The sequence below is a fragment of the Bufo gargarizans genome, chromosome 7, assembly GCF_014858855.1.
Source record: "Bufo gargarizans isolate SCDJY-AF-19 chromosome 7, ASM1485885v1, whole genome shotgun sequence".
NCBI classification, from domain to species: Eukaryota; Metazoa; Chordata; class Amphibia; order Anura; family Bufonidae; genus Bufo; species Bufo gargarizans.
This window is the reverse complement of record NC_058086.1, coordinates 81,197,628-81,219,872: the sequence shown is the minus strand read 5'-3', so window position 1 is coordinate 81,219,872 and position 22,245 is coordinate 81,197,628. Positions and strand designations below refer to the sequence as shown.

The 22,245-nt window shown below is 44.1% G+C and overlaps 1 protein-coding gene across 2 annotated transcripts in view; it reads left to right on the top strand.

Moving 5' to 3' along the window:
* The window catches only part of EP300 (E1A binding protein p300), a 248,573-nt gene that overhangs the window by 137,352 nt on the left and 88,976 nt on the right, over nt 1-22,245 (top strand). For both annotated transcript variants that reach the window (XM_044302316.1, XM_044302317.1), the window contains exons 20-22: nt 4,763-4,843; nt 11,312-11,368; nt 16,313-16,390. In XM_044302316.1, the coding sequence (XP_044158251.1) occupies nt 4,763-4,843; nt 11,312-11,368; nt 16,313-16,390 (216 nt within the window). The remainder of the gene's footprint in view (nt 1-4,762; nt 4,844-11,311; nt 11,369-16,312; nt 16,391-22,245) is intronic.

Sequence of the window (22,245 nt, the reverse complement as noted above, 5' to 3'; positions counted from 1 at the left end):
CAACACACACACACCAATTCCCCCTGACAATACACACACAACACACACCAATTCCCCCTGACACAACACACACCACAATTCCCCCTGACATACACACCCCACACACCAATTCCCCTGACACACACACACCATTCCCCCTGACACACCAAATTCCCCCTGACACACACACACACACACAATTCCCCCTGACATACACACACACACACACACACACACACCAATTCCCCCTGACACATACACACACACAACACACACACACACCAATTCCCCCTGACACATACACACACACACACACACACACAATTCCCCCTGACACATACACACACACACACACCAATTCCCCCTGACACTACCCACACACCACACACCAATTCCCCCTGACACATACACACACACACACACACCAATTCCCCCTGACACATACACACACACACACACACCAATTCCCCCTGACACAACACACACCACCAATTCCCCCTGACACATACACACACACACACACCAATTCCCCCTGACACACATACACACACACACACCAATTCCCCTGACACACATACACACACACACCAATTCCCCTGACACACACACACACACACACACACAAATCCCCCTGACCACACACACACACACACAAACACCAAACCACACACAACACACACACACCAATTCCCCCTGACACACCACACACACACACACACCAATTCCCCCTGACACACACACACACACCAATTCCCCCTAACACACACACACCCAATTCCCCCTGACACACACACCACACACACACACACACACACACACCAATTCCCCCTGACACACACACACACACACACACACACACACACACCAATTCCCCCTGACACACACACACACACACACCAATTCCCCCTGACACACACACACACACACACACATTCCCCCTGACACACACACACACACACACACACACACACACGCACACACCAATTCCCCCTGACACACACACACACACACACACCAATTCCCCCTGACACACACACACACACACCAATTCCCCCTGACACACACACACACACACACACACCAATTCCCCCTGCCAATGTGCAGGTCCCTCAAACTGATTCTACTTACCTGTGTCTCTGTGCCGCTCCTGGTCCCCACACCGCTGCAGCTGCTTCTCGCCGTGCATGGATGAAAACATTCGGGGTTGGGAGCAGCCAATGGCAGACGGGGACAAGCCTCCCTAGTGTCACCCGCGATGCTAGGAAGGCTCGTTGCCTTTCTCTGGCAAGATGGTGGCCCAATAATCATGTTCAGGAAATAATAAATAAAATCTACAATCAGAGTAATAGCTTATAGGTGACATTATCCGCAAATCTTTTTCATATGTAATGTTTGAGGCCAATATGTTTGAACCCCATAACTTCAGTTTTGTTGGGCTGTATTAAAAATACACATTGGCACAAGCCTACATTTAAGGTCCTACTATCTCATGGTAAGGCTAGCTGGCAGAATAAGCTTAGATTGAATTTGTGGTTCTTCACATTAATGGTGTACTCTAAAAATATTGCTTTGGCATTGCAGCATTGCTAGTGTCATAGAGTGACTTGTTCCATTTGTCATGTTACGGGTTTGTTCTAAGTTTGTTGTTTTGCTCTGCTGTCATTCATGGAACCGAGTATTTTTGCAAATTTCTACTTTTTTGGAACAAAAGTGAAATAAAAATGTTCCGTTCCCATAAGCTATGAAGTGCATAGTTAAAGGTTATGTACACCTTCAGGGACAACAATTTTTATGATTTCATGTTACTCATTTTTCGCTAAAAATCTTTTATTTTTATTTTTTTATATTAAAAATATTGAGCTTTTGTGTCAATGGGAACTATTTTTCTTGCTGTGTGAGCTGGTACTTTCACATTGGTCATTTAATAAGCCTTATCTCTGAACTACTAAGAGATCATAAACACTTATTTAAGCACTGAGCTATGAGTGTTTAGGAGGTCATAGAGCAGAGATAAGGAGTCCATCTGCTCCTGGTCTGACAGAAGACAAAAAATCCAAACTACTAGAGCATCTCAGCTATATACAGATGCAATAATAGAAAAAAAATGCTCCCAAAAGTGTGTATAGCCATAAGAATATTGTTGGCTGGCACTGCTGATTTCAGTGAGAATGGCCAACCATCTATGCAAGTGACTGTCCCTTTGTGGCAGATGTCAGCTTTCCCAGCCCTTTTGTTGAGAGAAGCCCCTGCCAGAGGTGTCGAGATACTGCTTTCTTCACATCCACACTTGGCCAAGCATGTATGTTTTGGATGGATTGAGAGGGTAGCCATCTTCTGAACAACAATTTGTCTGACAGCTATCTAATGTGCATAGCCAACTTTAACCCACTGACATTTTTATTTTCTTGGATCATTTTGACATATTGGCCTTAATCATGATGCAGATTTCTCTGTATTTATTTGCTTTCCTACCAAACCATGCTGTCTCCCAAAAGCTGGCCATAAATAATTGAGCTAAATCCAGCAGTCTGTCCTTATACACGTATCAGTCCTCTGTGAGTCAGATATGTTCTAATCTGTACCCTTAGTGGATGAGTGCATTTGGCAACTTGATTCTCTCTCACTCTCTACATATAGATGCTCTGCCAATCCCCACTTCTCAATGTCCAAATGAGCATTCAGCTAACAGCTGTCTCTTGTATGGCCAACTAAAGAGTTTTGCCCCCATGAAAACAGGCCCACCGGTTTATTTGGAAGGCCCACCTTTGCAACCAAATTTAATTTTTAAAAAGTCACTTGCCATTTGACAGTCCCATAGTTTTATTACCACAGGATGACACACTGAAATTTATGGCGAGACGTCCTGATCTTTAAACTAGCCAATGTATATTGGGGTTGCAGATTTAAAGAGAACCTGTCACCACAAAATGCAGCGCAAACTGTAGGCAGCTTGTTATAGAGCAGGAAGAGCTGAGCAGAATGCGATAGTCAGTAAAACTTGTAATTTCTAGCATGTTTACACTGCGCTGACAAGCAGACAATTTTATCTGGAAGGAAGCCTTCCTTCCCCATAACCGCCTGCTCGTCAGTGAAACTTTCTCCTCCGCTACATGGAGACAAGCGGTGGCTGTTGCTGTCTCTCATCCTTGTACAAATAATTTCTTTCTGGGCAGCAGATTGCTATTCACAAACCACAATCTGCTGCCCAGAAATGAGGATTGAGGTGTCTGCACCAGAGATCACTCATTTGACCAAGCGTTTTGCTCATTGATCGGGTCATCTGCAGCACCTTTACATGTACAGTATAAATGTGCCTTTTATACATTTAAATCTCTCCTCTCTCTGACTTTGTTCACATGGGAGGTGTTATCAGTGATTGATAGCACTCTGTGTAACTGTGTATACATAGATGGCACTCAATGACTCCCTTGTGATCAATTAAGTTAGAAATATTTAGATGTATGAATTGCATGGTGTACTTCATCTTTTCTCAGTAAAATATATACAGCTCAGCTTCTCCTGCTCAACAACCTGCTACCTGCAGATTGCATTTTGTGGTGATAGGTCCTCTTTAAGTCCACTGTATAGGAGCATACCAGACTCTCAAGTTGACACTGTGTATGGAATAGAGGGAACACTTGTTTTAGTAACAGCTGTTACTATAAGAACCTGTCCACACATGAAAATGTGTAGGGACAAGTCACTGCACTTCCACTGTGTGGACAATCCACTGATTATTCAATTCAGTATCAGCAAAGTGGATGAGATCTTACAAAATCTAATCCACACACTGCAGCAAAATATCTGCCCAAAAAAATCTGTCTTTATGATAGATACTTGCTGGTTACATACACGGTCTCTTTGGGCTGTGAGCACCCTCCCCCCATTCTTATTCTGCCCTGCAGTCAGTTCCAGCATTCATTCAATCTGCTGATATGTCCTTTCCCTGTTAATTCTCCTCCTTAGATGGAGGTTGTGGTCTTTTTTGGTGACACGGCCTATTTTCTGCAGTGCAGTAGCATTGTAGGTGTATGTGCCAGTAGACATGAGCGTTGATTGGTAGGGAGGAGTGCTGCACAACTCCCTGCATTACACCTTCAAATTTTCTATGGAGGTTTGTGCTTAGACTACAGACAAACGCCTGTACTCCGAATCTACCTTGATTAATGCTGTGTTCTGTTTGTCCCAAATTCTTGTTAGTAAGATATTTTAGCTTGGATACATTGGCACAATCGAATACTGTTGGTAATGACAGTGGCTCTTTTTTACAGACCTTGTTCAATCTATATCTAAATGTGTGTATTGACTCGAAGCAGAGCAAGATGACAAACTGTACCCTTGTCTCTGAACTTTGTTTTATTAGTTTTTGTTTAATCTTCCCTTTGATTTGCTGTAATGATTTTGCTGCTTGTAATTCCATTTCAAAAGAATCCTTTGCTAATCTGTGCTTTGCATTGGCTTTCTGCTTTGTCTGTCTTGTCCGGCTTTCGTCATGCCCATCCCAACCCTGCTTTTTTTTCTGTTTTATGTTCATTTCTTGCCCTTCCCTTGCTTGTACCTGTGGTGGCTTTGATTGCAATGAAATCCCCAAAATCCTTTAAATAAAAAAAAAAAAAAAAAAAAAAAAAATTACCTGGGCTCGTGGCTTGGCCTGATGTGACCTCCTGCGTACACCCTGTGTCTATCCTGCAACATCCTCTGACTGATGGCTTCCCGTCTCACGTGGTTCGGCTGTGGTTGCGTGAACGCACAGTTCACCCAAATATGGCCTTCTTGCTGATAGGTACCACTTCTGTGAAAAATGCTTCAACGAGATCCAAGGGGAGAGTGTGTCTCTAGGCGACGACCCTACACAACCACAAACGTAAGTTAATCATTTTAAATTTTAACTTGTGTATACAAATGTAATGTGTGACTATAGATGCACTATATATGGACAAAGGTTTTGGGAGACCAACACATTACAGCTACTGTCTAGGAGCTTTTATGAGATCCCATTCTAAATTCATAGGCATTAATAAGGAGTTGGTTTGCCTTTTCTGGGTAGGCTTTGTAGAAGATTTTGGATTGTGTGTGTGTATATGGGAATATTTGCCCATTCATCTAGAAAAGCATTTGTGTGGTCAAAGGTGTTCATTGGTGGTGATGTCAGAGGTTTGTGTGGCCCAGTCAAGTTCGCCTACAACCATCCTTGCTTTTATGACCACTGGAGAACAGAGAAGCCCCTACTTCAAACTGTTTCCACCAAGATGAATGATACAAGTATCCAAAATTTCTTGATATGCTCAGAGGACCGGTCACCTCAAAATGCATTTCAGTCTCCTGGCAGCAAGAGATGCTGAGCAGATTGATACATAGTTGTGTTGGAAAAGATTCAGTAAAACTTCAGTAAAAGTCACTGACTGCTATCTCTTTATACACATATAGAATTAGATGAGATAGCCCTATCTACACCTGAAGTCAGAAAGAACAGAGATTTAAATGTGTTAGTTACAAGTGTTACTGAATAATGTCTCGCGCAACTTTCTAACAATATGCTTAGCTCTTCCTGTTATTTAACATACTGACTGAGTTTTCAGGTTCCCTTGAAACATTTCCCTTCACTGGAACTAAGGGGCCTAGGTCAACCCCCGAAAAGCAACCCATGTCATTATCCCTCTCCCACCCATCAGGTAGTGAAGTGCAGTCAAAAGGTAATATTCTGCTGGTATTTGCCAAACTCAGACTTATCCATCAGACTTCCAGGTAGAGAAGCATAATTTGTCACTCCACATGAGTCCAGTGGAGGCAGTGTGCTTTACAATCCTTCTCAGGCTTGGTAATGTAGGGCTTGCATGCATCTGTTTAGCCGTAGTAAGACATGCCATGAGGCTCCTGGCACAATTTTTGCACTGAGGCCAATGCCAAAGGATGGTTGAAACTCTGCAGCTAGAAGTGCATGCTGTTTAGAACGCCCCATTCCTTCACAAATGTTAATAAAGACAGAATGCACGAGACACCCGAATTAAGTGTTTAGGAAGCATATCCCAACACTTTTGTCTATATTGTGCATGTGTGTGTGTCATGTCAATTGCAAATTTGATCAGTTACATGCGATTTACTTGTTGGTACTGGTTTACAGTCAATGTTTAAGGTTTTCTTGTTGCAGTAAGTGTATGCATTATGTACAAACTCCACATTCACACACTTGTTTGGGTAGCAATGTGCGCAAATGTATAATTTGACTTTCCTTCAGGTTTCTATGGACAAGTGTGGACCAAGAGTATAATTTTAGCATGACTGAATTATTTTGGGATGCTCACTTCAGGAAGCGAACAGCAATTCATGTTAACAAAATAAGGCTGTTCTCATGCCACTCTCATAGGCTCTGTTCTAAGCAGTTTCTATAGATTTGACAGAATGAATAGCACAGCATGCAGCATTAATCTTCCTGCCCAAATCACACACTACATTAGAACCCATGATGGATGACTATTTAAATTAAATTCAGCACTACCAAACATACAGCAGAATACAACACCACATAATTATTACATCCAGTGATGTCTTCTCGGATATACATGTTTGTTCTTCTTCATTTATTCTGACCACAGACATATTAATTTCCTACTCTTACATCATCCGCTCCACCTACTGAACACCCCATCCTGCCACCACCAATACTGTGCCCCTGTGCTTCCCAATATTATACTGCAGAAACAAATAATCCCCCTGAAAATACTAGTGTCATACAGATGGTGCCTCCTTCAAGAAGTATTGCCATAAAGTGCCCACAAAAGTATTGCATTCAGCAAATAGTGCCCCTAACTAATAGTTCTGTAACCATGTCCCCTAGAAATAATTGTGGTAAGCTGATACTGTGCCAGGGTGCCCACAGCGGTAGTGCTCCCAAAAGTCCCACCAATAATAATTCTCTCCCCTAGAGTGCCCTTTGTAGTAATAGGCCATAGTAGTAGTGTCTCCCATTGTCCTCAGCAAGTGAGATTTCCCCCATAGTGCCCATACTAGTAATCATGTTTCCCAAAGTCCTCCAGTAGTAATGCCCCCACAAGTAGTAATTTACCTTATATTCTCCCTAGTAGTAGAGCCCACCATAATGCCACTAGTAGTAGTAGTAGTAGTAGTGTCTCCATAAGTAAAAATGCCTGCCTTTAGTGCCCTCATTAGTACTAATGCCCTGCTATAGTATCTCAGTAATAACAAAGCCCACAACAGTGGCCAATTACTATTAAAGCCCTCAGTGTGCCCCATTAGTACTAAAGCTGACCACAAAGCCTCCACCGTGCCCCACTACTGCAAATGCCAGCCAAAGTGTCCCTAGTAGTAATGACATGCATGCACCATAGTGCCCCTGAGTAGTAATAAAGCCCGCTAGTATGCCTCAAAAGTAATAATCAATTTTTAGTTCCCCTAATGGTACCAATGCTCCTGTAGTACCCCTAGTTTTAATAAGGCCTCCATAATGTGTCCCACTAGAAAGAAATGTGCCCTTATAGGGCCCTCAGTAATATTAATGCCCCAGTAATCAAATACCACCTTATAGTGCTGCCTGTAGTACTAATTTCCCTATAGTGCTCTGCAAGTTAGGCCTCATGCACACGTCCGTTCAGTTTTTTTGCGGTCCGCAAACCGCGGATACGCAAAACCGAAGCCGCCCGTGTACATTCCACAATTTGCGGAACGGGCGGCCCATTGTAGAAATGCCTATTCTTATCCGCAAAACGGACAAGAATAGGACATGTTATATATTTTTTTGGTGGGCTACTGAACGGAGCAACGGCTTCGGACAGCACATGAAGAGCTGTCTGCATCTTTTGCGGCCCCATTTGAAGTGAAGGGGTCCGCATCCGAGTCGCCAAAACTGTTGTGATCATGAGGCCTTAAAATTATGCCCCAATAGTGCTACCCCAGTTTTAATAATGAACAAGACCTTTTTTCTCCCCTAATTCCCTTGCAGCCTTTTTGTATTTGGAAACAGAGAACCCCTGTACCTTGCCTGCAGCTCCTGCACGCTTCTCTAGTCAGGCTTGAAGTCACGGAGGCAGCGGCTACCTTGATTCAAGTCACGGTAACCACGCGCCTTTGCTGTGATTGACAGCGCTTATACACAACAGTTTAGGGCCCTTTCACACTTGCGTTGTCCGGATCCGGTGTGTCCTCCACTTGCCGGAGGTACACGCCGGATCCGGAAAAACGCAAGTGTACGGAAAGCATTTGAAGACTGATCCGTCTTCAAAATGCTTTCAGTGTTACAATGGCAGCCAGGACGCTATTAAAGTCCTGGTTGCCATAGTAGGAGCGGGGAGCGGCATACTTACAGTCCGTGCGTCTCCCGGGGCGCTCCAGAATGACGTCAGAGCGCCCCAGGCGCATGGATGACGTGTACATGCGATCACGTCATCCATGCACCTGGGGCGCCCTGACGTCACTCTGGAGTGCCCCGGGAGCCGCACGGACTGTAAGTATGCTGCTCCCCCGCTACACTTTACCATGGCTGCCAGGACTTTAGCGTCCCGGCAGCCATGGTAACCATTCAGAAAAAGCTAAACGTCGTATCCGGCAATGCGCCGAAACGACGTTTAGCTTAAGGCCGGATCAATGCCTTTCAATGGGCATTCATTCCAGATCTGGCCTTGCGGCAAGTGTTCAGGATTTTTGGCCGGAGCAAAAAGTACTGCATGCTGCGGTATTTTCTCCGGCCAAAAAACGTTCCGTTCCTGAACGGAAGACATCCTGATGCATCCTGAACGGATTTCTCTCCATTCAGAATGCATTAGGATAATCCTGATCAGGATTGTTCCGGCATAGAGCCCCGACGACGGAACTCTATGCCGGAAATGGCCAACGCAAGTGTGAAAGGGCCCTTAGCTGGCTTTGCTGAACTGCTGGCTGTCAGTCACAGGGAAGGGGGTGTGGTTATTGTGACTTGAAGCAAGGCGGCCACTGGAATGTTTGGAGGTGACAGGTTCCCTTTTAATATCACTGTAATAGTGGCGGTAGTCTCCTTTGAAACCCTGTGCCTGTATGTGCAACTGCTACAGTTATTTTAGCTGTAATATTTCCCCTGCAACTTTTACAGCTAAAAATTAATTGCCTTTGCTCTTTAAAAAATACTCTTCTATACAACACAGACAAGCTCTGAATGAGGCTAGATCAGGGATGCTCAACTTGCGGCACTCCAGCTGTTGCAAAACTACAACACCCAGCCTGCCCTAATAGCAGACACAGAACACAAAATGAATGGGATTTCTTAGCCAAGTTACTAATACTATTCGTTAAAGGGAACCTGTCACCTCTACTATGCTACCCTCACTGAGCGTTTCTAAATTTTCATTGTGTTACCCTAAACATATACATTACACTTTTAATTTAATTTGCAGACTAATTCAATAAATTTTATGCATTTTTGTACTTCCCGCCTTTTATGCAAATTAACATAAGAGTCATATCTTACTTGTGTGACCAGAGAAGAGTCATATTTTCAAGCTCTGACTCATCATGTTAATTTGCATATGTATCAAATAGTTTTTTTTACACAATAAAAGCACACAGAGCTATAGAGACTGGATATTGCGGATGTGCTAGCGGCCATCTAGCAACCCATGTCCTCAGCTCTATACACAAAATCCAGGTGACAGGTTCCCTTTAAACCAAGGAGAAAAAAAAAACGGTGCTAGCCACAAAATCAATATTGTACAAAAACTGATCTCCCTATTGTGCCAGTCAAACACAGCCACTATAAAATTTGGATGACAGACATTAAAAACAATTAGTGGGTGGAGATTGTGGCAGGCATGATTCACTGTAATCAATGATGCTTAAGTATACAAAGAGCAGTACAGAGCAAGGCACACCACAATTAGAGAGTCTTTTTAGTACCTTTTAATAATGCAAGAAATCTGTGTATATCGAGAATCCTGAGTAAGAATGTGTGCTAGATAGCATAAATTGTCCTTTATGTATTTGCAAAGGCAGTATGGTATGAGGATCAGAAGTCCACAGAGGAGCATTCACGTTGGATAGTGTAATGTAAGAAGCCCTGAGAGACACTATTGATAGTATAGGGAAAGTAGGGGACTCTGAGACGCTAACCATTGACCCTCCCTGGTCTTGACAGCGTTAACTGCTTGCAGTGCCATGCTAAAAGTCCAGACAGTGGAAGCCAACAAAGTTTATAATTACTGTATTTATTAGTATTTCCTACTGTGTACTGTATTACGTACCGGTTTCAACTTTTGAATATCGTATGTATATTTTTCTAGAGATAGAGATATAGATATATAGATATATATATATAATCTCTCTATCTCTATCTATATCTATATATATATATATATATATATATATATATATATATATATATCTCTATCTATATCTCTCTATTACATACATACATACATACACACACACACTCTTACACTTTTCTGGACTTTTTTTTTTTTGTCACACGGATGGTGTCTGTGCGCGTTCCGAAATTTGCGGAAAGGCACGGACAGCCTTTACATATAGCTGCCTATTCTTGTCCGCAAAGCGCGGACAAGAATAGGACGTGGTTTTTGCAGTCCGCATCTTTTGCGGCCCCATTGAAGTGAATGGGTCTGCATCCGAGCCGCCAAAATGACTGCTCGGATGCGGACCAAAACAACGGCCATGTACATGAGGCCTTAGTTTGGACTTTTAGCACTGCAAACTGCCTCGCTTTTTTATTTTTTTCCTCAGACTGGAGGCAGTCCAGCTGTAGTGATTCGGAGCATTACACTGAACTGTTCTGTGAGCACCTTATCTAGGGCTATCAAGAGAATAATAGTGCTATTATGCTGTCATCCTAAATTCTACATCTATTATACTGGCAGATAACTGTTTGGAGGCTGTTAAGTAATAATGAGATTCCTGTCTAATATAGGAGTTTTATTTCTCTGTGCTGACATGGTAATGCCAAGATGAAAGAACAAATTGTTGTACCAGTGGCTCGACCTTGGCTACAATCACAGCAAAGGTGCTCTCTCCAGCAGACACGCCCTATTGTCTTGTAAAAATTATAGTAGTAATATATAGGCTTCTGGCTGGCACTCAAATAGATGGACTTACATGAACTGACTGGTCCATGTAAGTCCATCTATTTGAGTGCCAGCCACAAGATGAAAGAACAGCCAACCATTCTGGTAAGAAGATAACCGTCGCTAGTTTACTTTGTACGTATGGACCTTTCTAACAGGTCAGAGAATAAAAAAAAGATTGCAGGAGTGATTCTTTTAACTGTTATGGTAAAAACATGTTTAAAGTCTACATTTTTTTGTCTTTGTTCACTGACTTGGTTTTGTGTTCATTTTAGAACTATCAGTAAAGACCAGTTCTCCAAACGGAAAAACGACACTCTGGACCCAGAACTGTACGTATTCCAGACTCTGCATTGGTCAGGCTTTTTAAAGGGTGTGTGTGTGTGTGTGTGTGTGTGTATATATATATATATATATATATATATATATATATATATATATATATATATATATATATATATATATATATATATATATATGCTGCAGCTAACGATTATTTGAATAATCGATTAGTTGTCAATTTCTACGATTAATCGGAAAAAAAACGACAATTACAAAACAAAGCGGTTTATATGATTTTACTTGAAAAATTATGTTCAAAGGCCATATTAAAACAAATTGTGGATGGCACTGTTATGGGGGGGATCTGTGGATGGCGCTGTTATGGAGAGGGGGATCTGTGGGTGGCGCTGTTATGGAGAGGGGGATCTGTGGGTGGCGCTGTTATGGAGAGGGGGATCTGTGGGTGGCGCTGTTATGGGCATAACGGTGCACAGATCCCTTTCCCCATAACGGTGCACAGATCCCTTTCCCCATAGCGGTGCCATGGACAGATTTTCCCCCCTCCCCATAGCGGTGCCATGGACAGATTTTCCCCCCTCCCCATAGCGGTGCCATGGACAGATTTTCCCACCTCCCCATAGCAGCCCCGGCCCTGCTGCTCACAGCAGACTAATCACTAACTGTATCTTTATTTTACCTTACAATCGTGACGCTCTAGTAACAACTAACATTCAGAGCTGAGGGCGGCGTAAAGTCACTTACTCACGTGACGCACCTGCTCCACCCACTTTATGAATGAAGGAGGCGGAGCAGGCGCGTCACATGAGTAAGTGACGTTATGCCGCCCTCCGCTCTGCCTTTAAGTTGTTACTGGAGCGTCACGATTGTAAGGTAAAATAAAGATGCAGTGACTTAAAGTAAACCGCCCGCCCACATAGCAACGAATCGGCGATTATTCGATAACTGGATTCGTCGACAACGAATACAGTTATCAATTATTATCGATTACATCGATTAATCGTTGCAGCCCTAGTGTATATCACTTTTTTAGATTACTTTGGCAATAAAATGCTGCTACTTTGCAAGTAGTTTCCTAATGTTTTGTGTCCTATGCATGTCTGTGGTTACAGACCACAAACTCTTTGGTAGGTTAGCAAGAAGTAAAGGACTTACAACATGCAACATTTGAGTTAATGCATTTGCACTACTATTATGGCGTTTAAAAAGTCGCAGGTTTTGGTACATGTCATATTTACGCCAGGATTTGCGGCTTTTTAAGATTCTTGTCAATTTTTTCTAAAGTGCTGAGAAAGGGGTTAGCACTCAGCAGGAGGGGTGGAGCCAATCATGGCCCTCTGAATTTACTGTAACTTAGTGGATATAAAGTCTACACACCCCTGTTAAAATGTCAGGCTTCTGTGATGTAAAGAAATGAGACCAAGATAAGTCATTTCAGAACTTTTTCCACCTTAAATGTGACCTTTAAACTGTACAACTCAATTGAAAAACAAACTGAAATCTTTTAGGTAGAGAGACATAAAAAAAAAATAAAAAAAAATACTATGGTTGAAGCACCTTTTTGATTTTTATTACAGCACTCAGTCTTTTTGGGTATGAGTCTAATCAGCATGGCACATTTTGACTTGGCAAGATTTGCCCACTTTTCTTTGCAAAAACACCCCAAATCTCTCAAATTGCGAGGGCAAATCCTGTGCACTGCCCTCTTCACATCAACCCACAGATTTTCGATCAGTTTCAGGTCTGGGCCATTCCAAAACTACAATCTTCTTCTGGTGAAGCCATTCCTTTGTTGATTTTGATGTATGCTTTGGGTCGTTGTCATGCTGAAAGATGAAGTTCCTCTTCATGTTCAGATTTCTAGAAGAAGCCTGAAGGTTTTGTGCCAATATTGACTGGTATTTGGAACTGTTCACGATTCCCTTTTGCTTAAGGCCCCATGCACACGGCCGTGTTTCACGGCCGTGGAACCGCGGCCTGGATCCCTCCTGAGAGCAGGAGCGCACGGCGTCACTGGTTGCTATGACGCTGTGCGCTCCCTGCTGCCGGCGCAGTACAGTGATACACTGGTATAGATCATACCAGTGTATTACTGTATTGTGGCGGCAGCAGGGAGCGCACAGCATCATAGCAACCAGTGACGCCGTGCGCTCCTGCTCTCAGGAGGGATCCAGGCCGTGAAACACGGCCGTGTGCATGGGGCCTAACTAAGTTCCAGCTAAAGAAAAACAGCCCCAAAGCATGATGCTGCCACCACCATGCTTCACTGTGCGTATGGTGTTCATTTGATGATGTGCAGTGTTGTTTTTGCACCAAACATATATCTTTTGGAATTATGGCCAAAAAGTTCAACCTTGGTTTCATCAGACCATAGCACCTTTTCCCACATGCTTTTGCGAGACTTCATATGTATTTTTGCAAAATGTAGCCTGATTTGAATGTTTTTCTTAAGATAAGGCTTTCGTCTTGCCACTCTTCCCCATAGCCCAGACATATGAAGAATACGGAAGATTGTTGTCACATGTACCACACAGCCAGTACTTGCCAGATATTCCTGCAGCTCCTTTATTGTTGCTGTAGGCCTCTTGGTAGCCTCCCAGACCAGTTTTCTTCTCGTCTTTTCATCAGGGACGTCCAGTTCTTGGTAATGTCACTGTTGTGCCATATTTTCTCCACTTGATGATGACTGTTTTCACTGTGTTCCATGGTATATCTAATACCTTGGGAATTCTTTTGTACCCTTCTCCTGACTGATACCTTTTAACGAGGAGATCCCTCTGATGCTTTGGAAGCTCTCTGTGGACCATGGCGTTTGCTGTGGGATGCAACTAAGAAAATTTCAGGAAAGACCAGCTAGAGCAGCTGAACTTTATTTGGGGTTAATCATGATGGCAGGTGTATGCTGACTCCTATTTAACATTATTTTGAATGTGATTGCTTAATTCGGAACACCCAGTTATAAGAGGGAGTGCACACTTATGCAACCATATTATTATTTTTTTGTTTTTCAATTGAGTTGTACAGTTTATAGGTCACATTAAAGGTGGAAAAAGTTCTGAAATGATTTTTGGCTAATTTTTTTTACATCACAGAAACCGGACATTTTAACAGGGGTGTGTAGACTTTTTTTATATCCACTGTATACCAGAAACTGACTTAGACTTGTGTTTCTGGCATCTGGAGGCCTAATTTATCTATAGGCACCTGGAAACACCAGTCTTGATAATTGTCCCCTACTGGGTCTGTTTGCAAGTTCAGATCCCTTCACGTCGATGTCAAATTTAAAAACTTTAAGGAGAGACGCACCTAATAGAGAATGCAGTCCCCAGTGACAGAATCAGACTGCATTCTGCCTTTTTTTTTTTTGTATTGGCTTAAAATTTCTTTACAATTAAACTGTCAAGGCTCTGGAGAAAAGTAATAAAAATTTCTATCACTGCTGCATCCGAAAAACTTATTATGCACTATAAGTTACATCTGGCTCATTCCATGTCAAGTGGACCAACCTAGAAATCTGACCCTCTCCAAATTAAATAACATTTTGCATATATGTTCTCTAGGGTCCTAAAGTAAATCTTACAAATTTTTTCATCTGGACCTCTGTTGGCTCCAGAGTTTCAGGCAGCTGATGATGGACCAGCTGTAATGCGCTGCTTGCTGCGTAACCCAAAGTGGCATATTTGTCAAGGCACAGTATCTTAAGTAGTTAAGGTAGGAGGCTGAAATTTTGCAGGTTAGTAAAAACTACTTAGTCTCCTTGCACAGTTTCGTGCCTTAAGAAAGCTTGACTCCATTTTTACATGCCATCAAAATAGGCAAAAAAAAAATTGACAAATGACCGTTAAGGGCCTACTTTGACTGCCAACCGCTCCTGAAATGCATGTCGGGTCAGGCTGTAATTTTGCCAGGAGTTATGGCCCATGCGATTTATCTTAAGGTCACATACACAAGCTTTCCAACCAACTTGAAGACAAGATATGATTATACAAAGAAATAGCATTTCGTATATTTGCCAATTTTTGCTACTATTGGGGTGGAAATATCTAAAATGTGTAATTTTTAATCTCGCTAAGCTCACAAGAATGTACCTATGTTGCATGCGTGCAATAACTTCAGTACAAGGAGACATTTTTGCAAGGAGACTTAGACTAAGTAGTTTTACTAACCTGCAAAATTTCTGCCTCCTAGCTTAAAGGGGTTCTGCAGTTTGTTTAAACTGATCTATCCTCTGGCCGGCGGGGGTCCGACACCCGGGATTCCTGACTATCAGCTGTTTAAGAAGGCAGCAGCGCCGCGGCCTTCTCACTGTTTACTGCAGGCCCAGTGACGTCACGACTAGTATTGCTGGCCTGGGCACTGCTAAGCTCTGTTCCCTTGAATGGAGCTTAGCCCCGCCTAGGCCAGTTGATCATCCGTTTAAACAAACTGCAGAACCCATTTAACTACTTAAGATACTGTGCCTTGACAAAGTTGCCACTTTGGGTTACGCAGCAAGCAGCGCATTACAGCTGGTCCATCAGCTGCCTGAAACTCTGGAACCAACAGAGGTCCAGATGAAAAAAATGTAAGATTTCATTTAGGACTCTAGGGACCATCTTTTTTTTCACAATTTTATTCAATTTGGAGAGGGTCCGATTTCTAGGTTGGTCCACTTGACATGGAATTACCCATCTGGGTGCTTGCTACATTTACGAATTCACATAGATTATTTTCTGAATAAGCCCAACATAAAACTGACATGTTTCATCGGATACTGTACATATGGAAGTATCCTCCCCTAAAACCATTGTTTTGAGTCCAAAGCATAGCAAAAAATAAATAAATCATGTTTTCCTATAAACCTTTACAACTATTACTTTGAGGTACAATGATGAGTGCAAGAATACAAATCAAATAAAATCTGTAAATACAATTTAGAGTGAGTGTAGCCTGTAATTGGCTTTAGCCAGTGTATAATTTATTTTTCTTCTTTTAAGTTTTGTGGAGTGCCTGGAATGTGGTCGAAAAATGCACCAAATTTGCGTCCTACATAATGAGACAATTTGGCCAACAGGGTGAGTTTATCTGTTAATTGCTTTATTTTTGGTTTTGTTTTTATCCTCCATTGTTTTAGGTTGTTGCTGAAAAATGTTAGTCCGCTACATGTTTAGAATACAAGCTAATTGCAGCCCTGGAGAAAGAAAAATTCTCGCAAAAACATACAAATATTAAATACCTTGAGTTTGAAATCCTTCACTTGCAATCCCTCATGCCCCAATGGGGACATAGATGTCAAATGTGACATGGTGCCTAAAATCCAGTCCAGCAAATGATGTGCTCCTTCTGAGCCCTGCTGTGCTCCCATACAGCAGTTTGACCACATATGGGGTGTTTCTGTAAACTGCAGAATCAAAGTGATGGATATTGAGTTTAGTTTGGCTGTTAACCCTTGCTGTGTTTCAGGAAAAAATTGATTAAAATTGAAAATCTGCCAAAAAAGTAAAGTTTTGAAATTTTATCTCCATTAATTCTTGTGGAACAAACAAAGGTTTAATAAAGTTTGTAAAATCAGTTTTCAATAATTTGATGGGTGCAATTTCTAAATTTGGGTCGTTTATAGGTGGTTTCTACTATGTATGCCCCACAGTGACTTCGTAACTGAACTGGCCCTTAAAAAAAAAAAAAATAGGGTTTGGGAAATTTTATAAATTTTTTTTTTTTTTTAAGAATTGCTTCTAATATTCTAAACCTATTAATGTCTTTAAAAAAAAAAAAAATAATGACATTTACAAAATGATGCTAACCTAAAGTAGACAGTGGTAAAGAAATATTTTGTCACAATATCACTATGCCTTTAACGGCAGAGAAATAAAAAAAAATTAAATTACACTTTTTCTTTATAAATAAAATAAAGGTGGTTCATATTGACTCGAATTTACCACTAACATGAAGTACAACGTGTCACAAGAAAACATTGTCAGAATGGCTTGGATAAGTAAAAGCATTCAAAAGTTAACACATGAAGTAAGATGTCTGATATCGAAATATCAGCCTGGTCACGAAGGTGCAAAATGGCTACTTTCTCGTACATTCCATTGGGGGACACAGACCATCGGTATAGCTTAGGTTGTGGGTGTATCTGGAGGCACTATACTGGACCTTTTGGGACTCTTCCCTGCAAAGGGGTGGCTGCGGCTTTCTTTGGGGCACGGTCAGTCTGGCGCCGGTGCGGCTTCCCTCCTGTCACTCCGCAGCAGCACCCGCCTGCAGTGGTCCTCCTGCTTCTTTCTAGGGCCGATTCTTCCTTCATTAACCCCCGCCACGCCGCGTTCGGCGCAGGGGGACATTTATTTTTATAAAGCGCACGCTCTTTTTGCGCTTCTATGGGGGCAGTGTGACGCTTTGTGGGGGCGGAGCTTCGCTCTTCCGTCTGCCACGGCTTGCTAAGAAGCTCCTCACTCGCGTGGCTGCTCCTCTCCGGTCGGTGCTGTTGCCTGAGTGGTAGGACTCTTAACTTTGTACTGGTTGCCATCATGCCTAAGCCTGGGGCCCCCCTTAAGTCTGCCAAGACCTCTTCTCGGACCACAATTGGGTCCTGTAAGGAGTGTCTTCTCCCACTGTCGGTCTCTGGTGTCTGTGCCTCCTGCCCTGCCCCTGGACAGAATCTTCCTTCTCCTCCTTCGCTTTTTGGGGTTCAACTGGATGAGTTCATCTCGACCGCTACAGGGGGCAAGAGCACTCATCTTCCCCAGCCTAGATCTAAGCGCCCCTTTCAGACCAGGTCTTCCGGTTCCCGGTACCAGTCCTTTCGCTGCTTCTCTTCTAGCAGGATGTCGCAGGCTTCCTCCGCAGGGGGGTCACAGGACTCCCGCAAGAAGCCCTCTTTAAAGCCCTATCCTTCTTGGCGCCTGAGGGCACAGTTGGCCCGCCATGCTGCTCCCAAGCAGTCTTCCGCATGAAGGGACACCCCCACCCCTCGTGGTGGGGGGCCGCCTGCTCTCTCATCAGCAAGTTTGGAGGGCGCATGTTCAAGACGCCTGGGCTCTAGAAATTGTAACGTCGGGTTACAAGATAGAATTCACGTCCAGACCGCCAGAACGTTTTTCCCTTTCTCGCGTTCTGGGGGATCCGGCCCGAGCCTCGGATCTCTTGTCAGTTTCTTCCCTTCTGGACCGGGGGTTATTACCCCAGTTCCCCTAGAGGAACAGGGCACAGGTTTCTATTCAAACCTGTTCGTGGTCCCAAAGAAGGAGAGGTCGGTGCGTCCGATCCTGGATCTGAAGCTGCTCAACAAGTTTCTGCGGGTGCGGAGGTTTTGAATGGAATCCCTCCGCTCCGTTATTGTTTCTCTTCTTCCAGGGGAGTTCCTCGTGTCCGTAGACATCCAGGACGCCTATTTGGATGTTCCTATCGCAGAATCTCACCGACTATTCCTGCGCTTCGCCATTGGTGGCCGACACGATCAGTTTGTCCCCCTTCCTTTCCGGTTAGCGGCCGCCCCTCGGATCTTTGTGCTTCTTCGCACCAGGGGCATTCCTTTGCTGTCCTACCTGGACGACATCCTGATAAAGGCCCCATCGCTTCCGCAGGCCGAGGACAGCGTCCGGATCACTGTTCAGACTCTGGAACAGTTCGGCTGGCTGATCAACTTCCCAAAATCCTCTCTCTTTCCTGGGGATGGTGTTGGATACCACGGCCGCCAAGGTGTTTCTTCCAGTCTCCAAGTCCTCCCAGATCCAGGGGGCAGTGGCGCACCTGCTGCGCTCCCAGTCTCCCTCCCTCCGGGAGTGCATGCGGGTCCTGGGTCTTATGGTAGCCTCTTTCGAGGTCATGCCATATGCCCAGTTTCACAATCGTTCGCTGCAACAGGAGATCCTTTCCCTCTGGGACAAGACCTCTCGTGGACTCTTGCATCTGCCTGTCTCGGCGGGTTCGCTCTTCCTTGGTGGCTGTCCCTATAAACCTGACGTCGGGAAGATCTTTCCTCCCGTTCTCCTGGACGATCGTCACCACCGATGCCAGCCTCCTGGGTTGGGGTGGCGTTCTCCTGTCCCGCGCGGTTCAGGGGGTTTGGTCAGCGACGGAATCTCTCCTTCCGATCAACATCCTGGATCTGAGAGCAATTTTCCACTCCCATTGGACTCCTCTCCTTGCCGGCCGCCCGGTGAGGATTCAGTCTGACAATGCCACGGCTGTGGCTTACATCAACCATCAAGGCGGGAGGTGAGGAGAATTTTGCTGTGGGCGGAGTCGCATGTTCCTGTGTTTTCAGCGGTATACATTCCAGGAGTAGACAACTGGACAGCGGACTTTCTAAGCCACAACAAGGTGGATCCAGGCGAGTGGTCTCTGCATACGGATGTATTAGAAGATGTCTGCCGCCCGTGGGGCCGTCCGGATGTGGACTTGATGGCGTCCAGGCTCAACAACAAGCTCCCGGTGTTTCTGGCTCGCGTCTGGGATCCGAAGGCGTACGGGGTAGATGTGCTAGTGTCTCTGTGGCAGAAATTCAGCCTCCTCTGTTTTTCCTCTGCTGCCGAAGGTTCTACGCAATGTCGAGGCGGAAGGGATTCCGACCGTACTCATCGCCCCAGATTCACTTCGCCGCGCATAGTTCTCGGACGCGGCTCGGATGCTGGCGGATGCCCCATGGCCTCTTCCCGACAGAGAAGATCTACTGTCTCGGGGCCCACTGTTCCACCGGAATTTACAATCACAGAATTGACTTTTGTAAGAACTCTGGTTTCCCTCCCCTTCGTTTTTCCATCCCGATGGTGCTCTCGTTTCTTCAGTCCGGACTTGAGATGGGACTGTCTGAGCTCCCTGAAGAGTCAAGTTTCGGCTCTGGCAGTCTTTTTTTTTTTTTCAGAGGTTCCTTGCTCTCCTGGGTCCTGTGAGGACCTTTCTTCAGGGGGTGGCGCATTCGGTCCTTCTGTACATCCCCCCCCTTTACCTCCTTGGGATCTCAACTTGGTCCTGCGCTCCTTCCAGGCGGCCTCCTTCGAGCCTCTGAGGGAGGTCTCCCTGACCTTTCTCACCTGGAAAGTGGCCTTCCTTGTGGCCATAACTTCCATCAGGCGGGTATCTGAGCTGGCTGCACTTTCCTGCCAGGAACCTTTTCTGTTTTTTCACCAGGATAAGGTGGCGCTCCGTCCGGTTCCCTCCTTTTTGCCCAAGGTGGTCTCTCTTCCACGTTAATGAGAATCTTGTCCTGCCCTCCTTTTGCCCATCTCCAGAAAACCCCAAGGAACGCGCTCTCCATTCCCTGGACGTCGTCCATGCCCTGCATGTGTATCGGTCGTCTCTCCTCTGTCCGTCGTTCAGACTCCCTCTTTGATTCCAGAGGGACCTTGTAAGGGTCGGGCGGCCTCCAAGGTCACTGTGGCGCGATGGATCTACTCGACTATCTCCGCGGCTTATCGTGCTCGTGGTAGGGTTCCCCCCGGCTTGGATTACCGCTCACGCCTCTGCATCTCAGCTGTGTAAGGCGGCCACCTGGTTGTCCTTACATACTTTTACAAAGTTTTCGGTTGCATTCGCTGGCTTCGGCTGATGCTGTCTTTGGGTGCAAGGTTCCTGTTTGACAGTTGGACGTTCCTCCTGGTGGTGCTGAGGTCTGTGTCCCCCAATGGAATGTACAAGAAAGAGATTTTTTGTGAAGCTCACCTGTAAAATCTTTTTTTAGTCTTTTCCATTGGGGGACACGGCTCCCACCCATTCTACCTGTAGCAGGAGGGGTTCAGTTCTATTTGTGGTTGGATCTCATGTGCTTTGGTCCGATGGCTTCCATTATTTTTTCTTTTCTCCTTCACCTACTGCTTTTGCAGCCTGAGTTCTTCTGGTGGAGCTTGGGGGTATAGCCCGAGGAGGAGGAGCTCTTTTGTATTTGCATAGTGTCCCTCCTACTAATACCTCTAAGCTATACCCATGGTCTGTGTCCCCCAATGGAAAAGACGAGAAAAAGATTTTACAGGTAAGTTTCGCAAAAAAATCTCCTTTTCTCACCAGCGTTGGTGACTCAATTTCCACTATTGTGTTATGGGTTTTGTTTTTATTGGTTTTTATGTGGTGATCTGTGGACTATATTGGGGTGTGCAAATTTTTGATCACTTTTTTTAATGCAGCTTTTTGGGGGGAAGAGAGGGGACAAAGCGACCAAGAAATAATAATAATAATGTTTCACTTCCCATTCACCATATATGGCATCAATACTTTTATATTTTAAGTTTGGCCTCTTTCAGACACAGCTATTGCTCTCTCTATATAGAGATAGATAGATAGATATATCTATCTTTTAAGAATTCACTTTAATATATAGTAAAAAAAAAAATATATATATATATATATATATATATATATATATATATATATATATATATATATATATTTTTTTTTTTTTTTTACTTTATTTCTAACAACTTAGAGGTTGTCTCACTTCAGGAAATGACATTTATCATGTAGAGAAAGTTAATACCATGCACTTACTAATGTATTATCCATATTGCCTCCTTTGCTGGCTGGATTAATTTTTTCTATCGCGTTATACACTGCTCGTTTCCAGGGGTTATAATCTTTATTTCTCGGCCATATTCATTGGGGGACGCAGACTGTGGGTATAGCTATGTCCTCTAGGAGGCGTTGACACTAGTAAAAGCTGTTAGCTCCTGCCCTGGCAGCTATACCCCCTCCAGCCTGGAAAGAGCTTCAGTTTTTTTCTTGTCTTTTTATTTTAGTTTATTTTTATTTTTTTCCCATTATTTTCAGATGGGAAAACAGTGGACGCCTAGCCTCCCTGTGCTCTCGGGGTCGAGTTGTGCCAGTGTCTGCCACCCGCACTGCGGCCTCCCCCACAGAAGGCAAGGTGGACCAGGGCAGCCTCGCTCCCCTGCATCCCGCCAGCCAAGGGATCACCTATGTCCGCTAAAGAGAA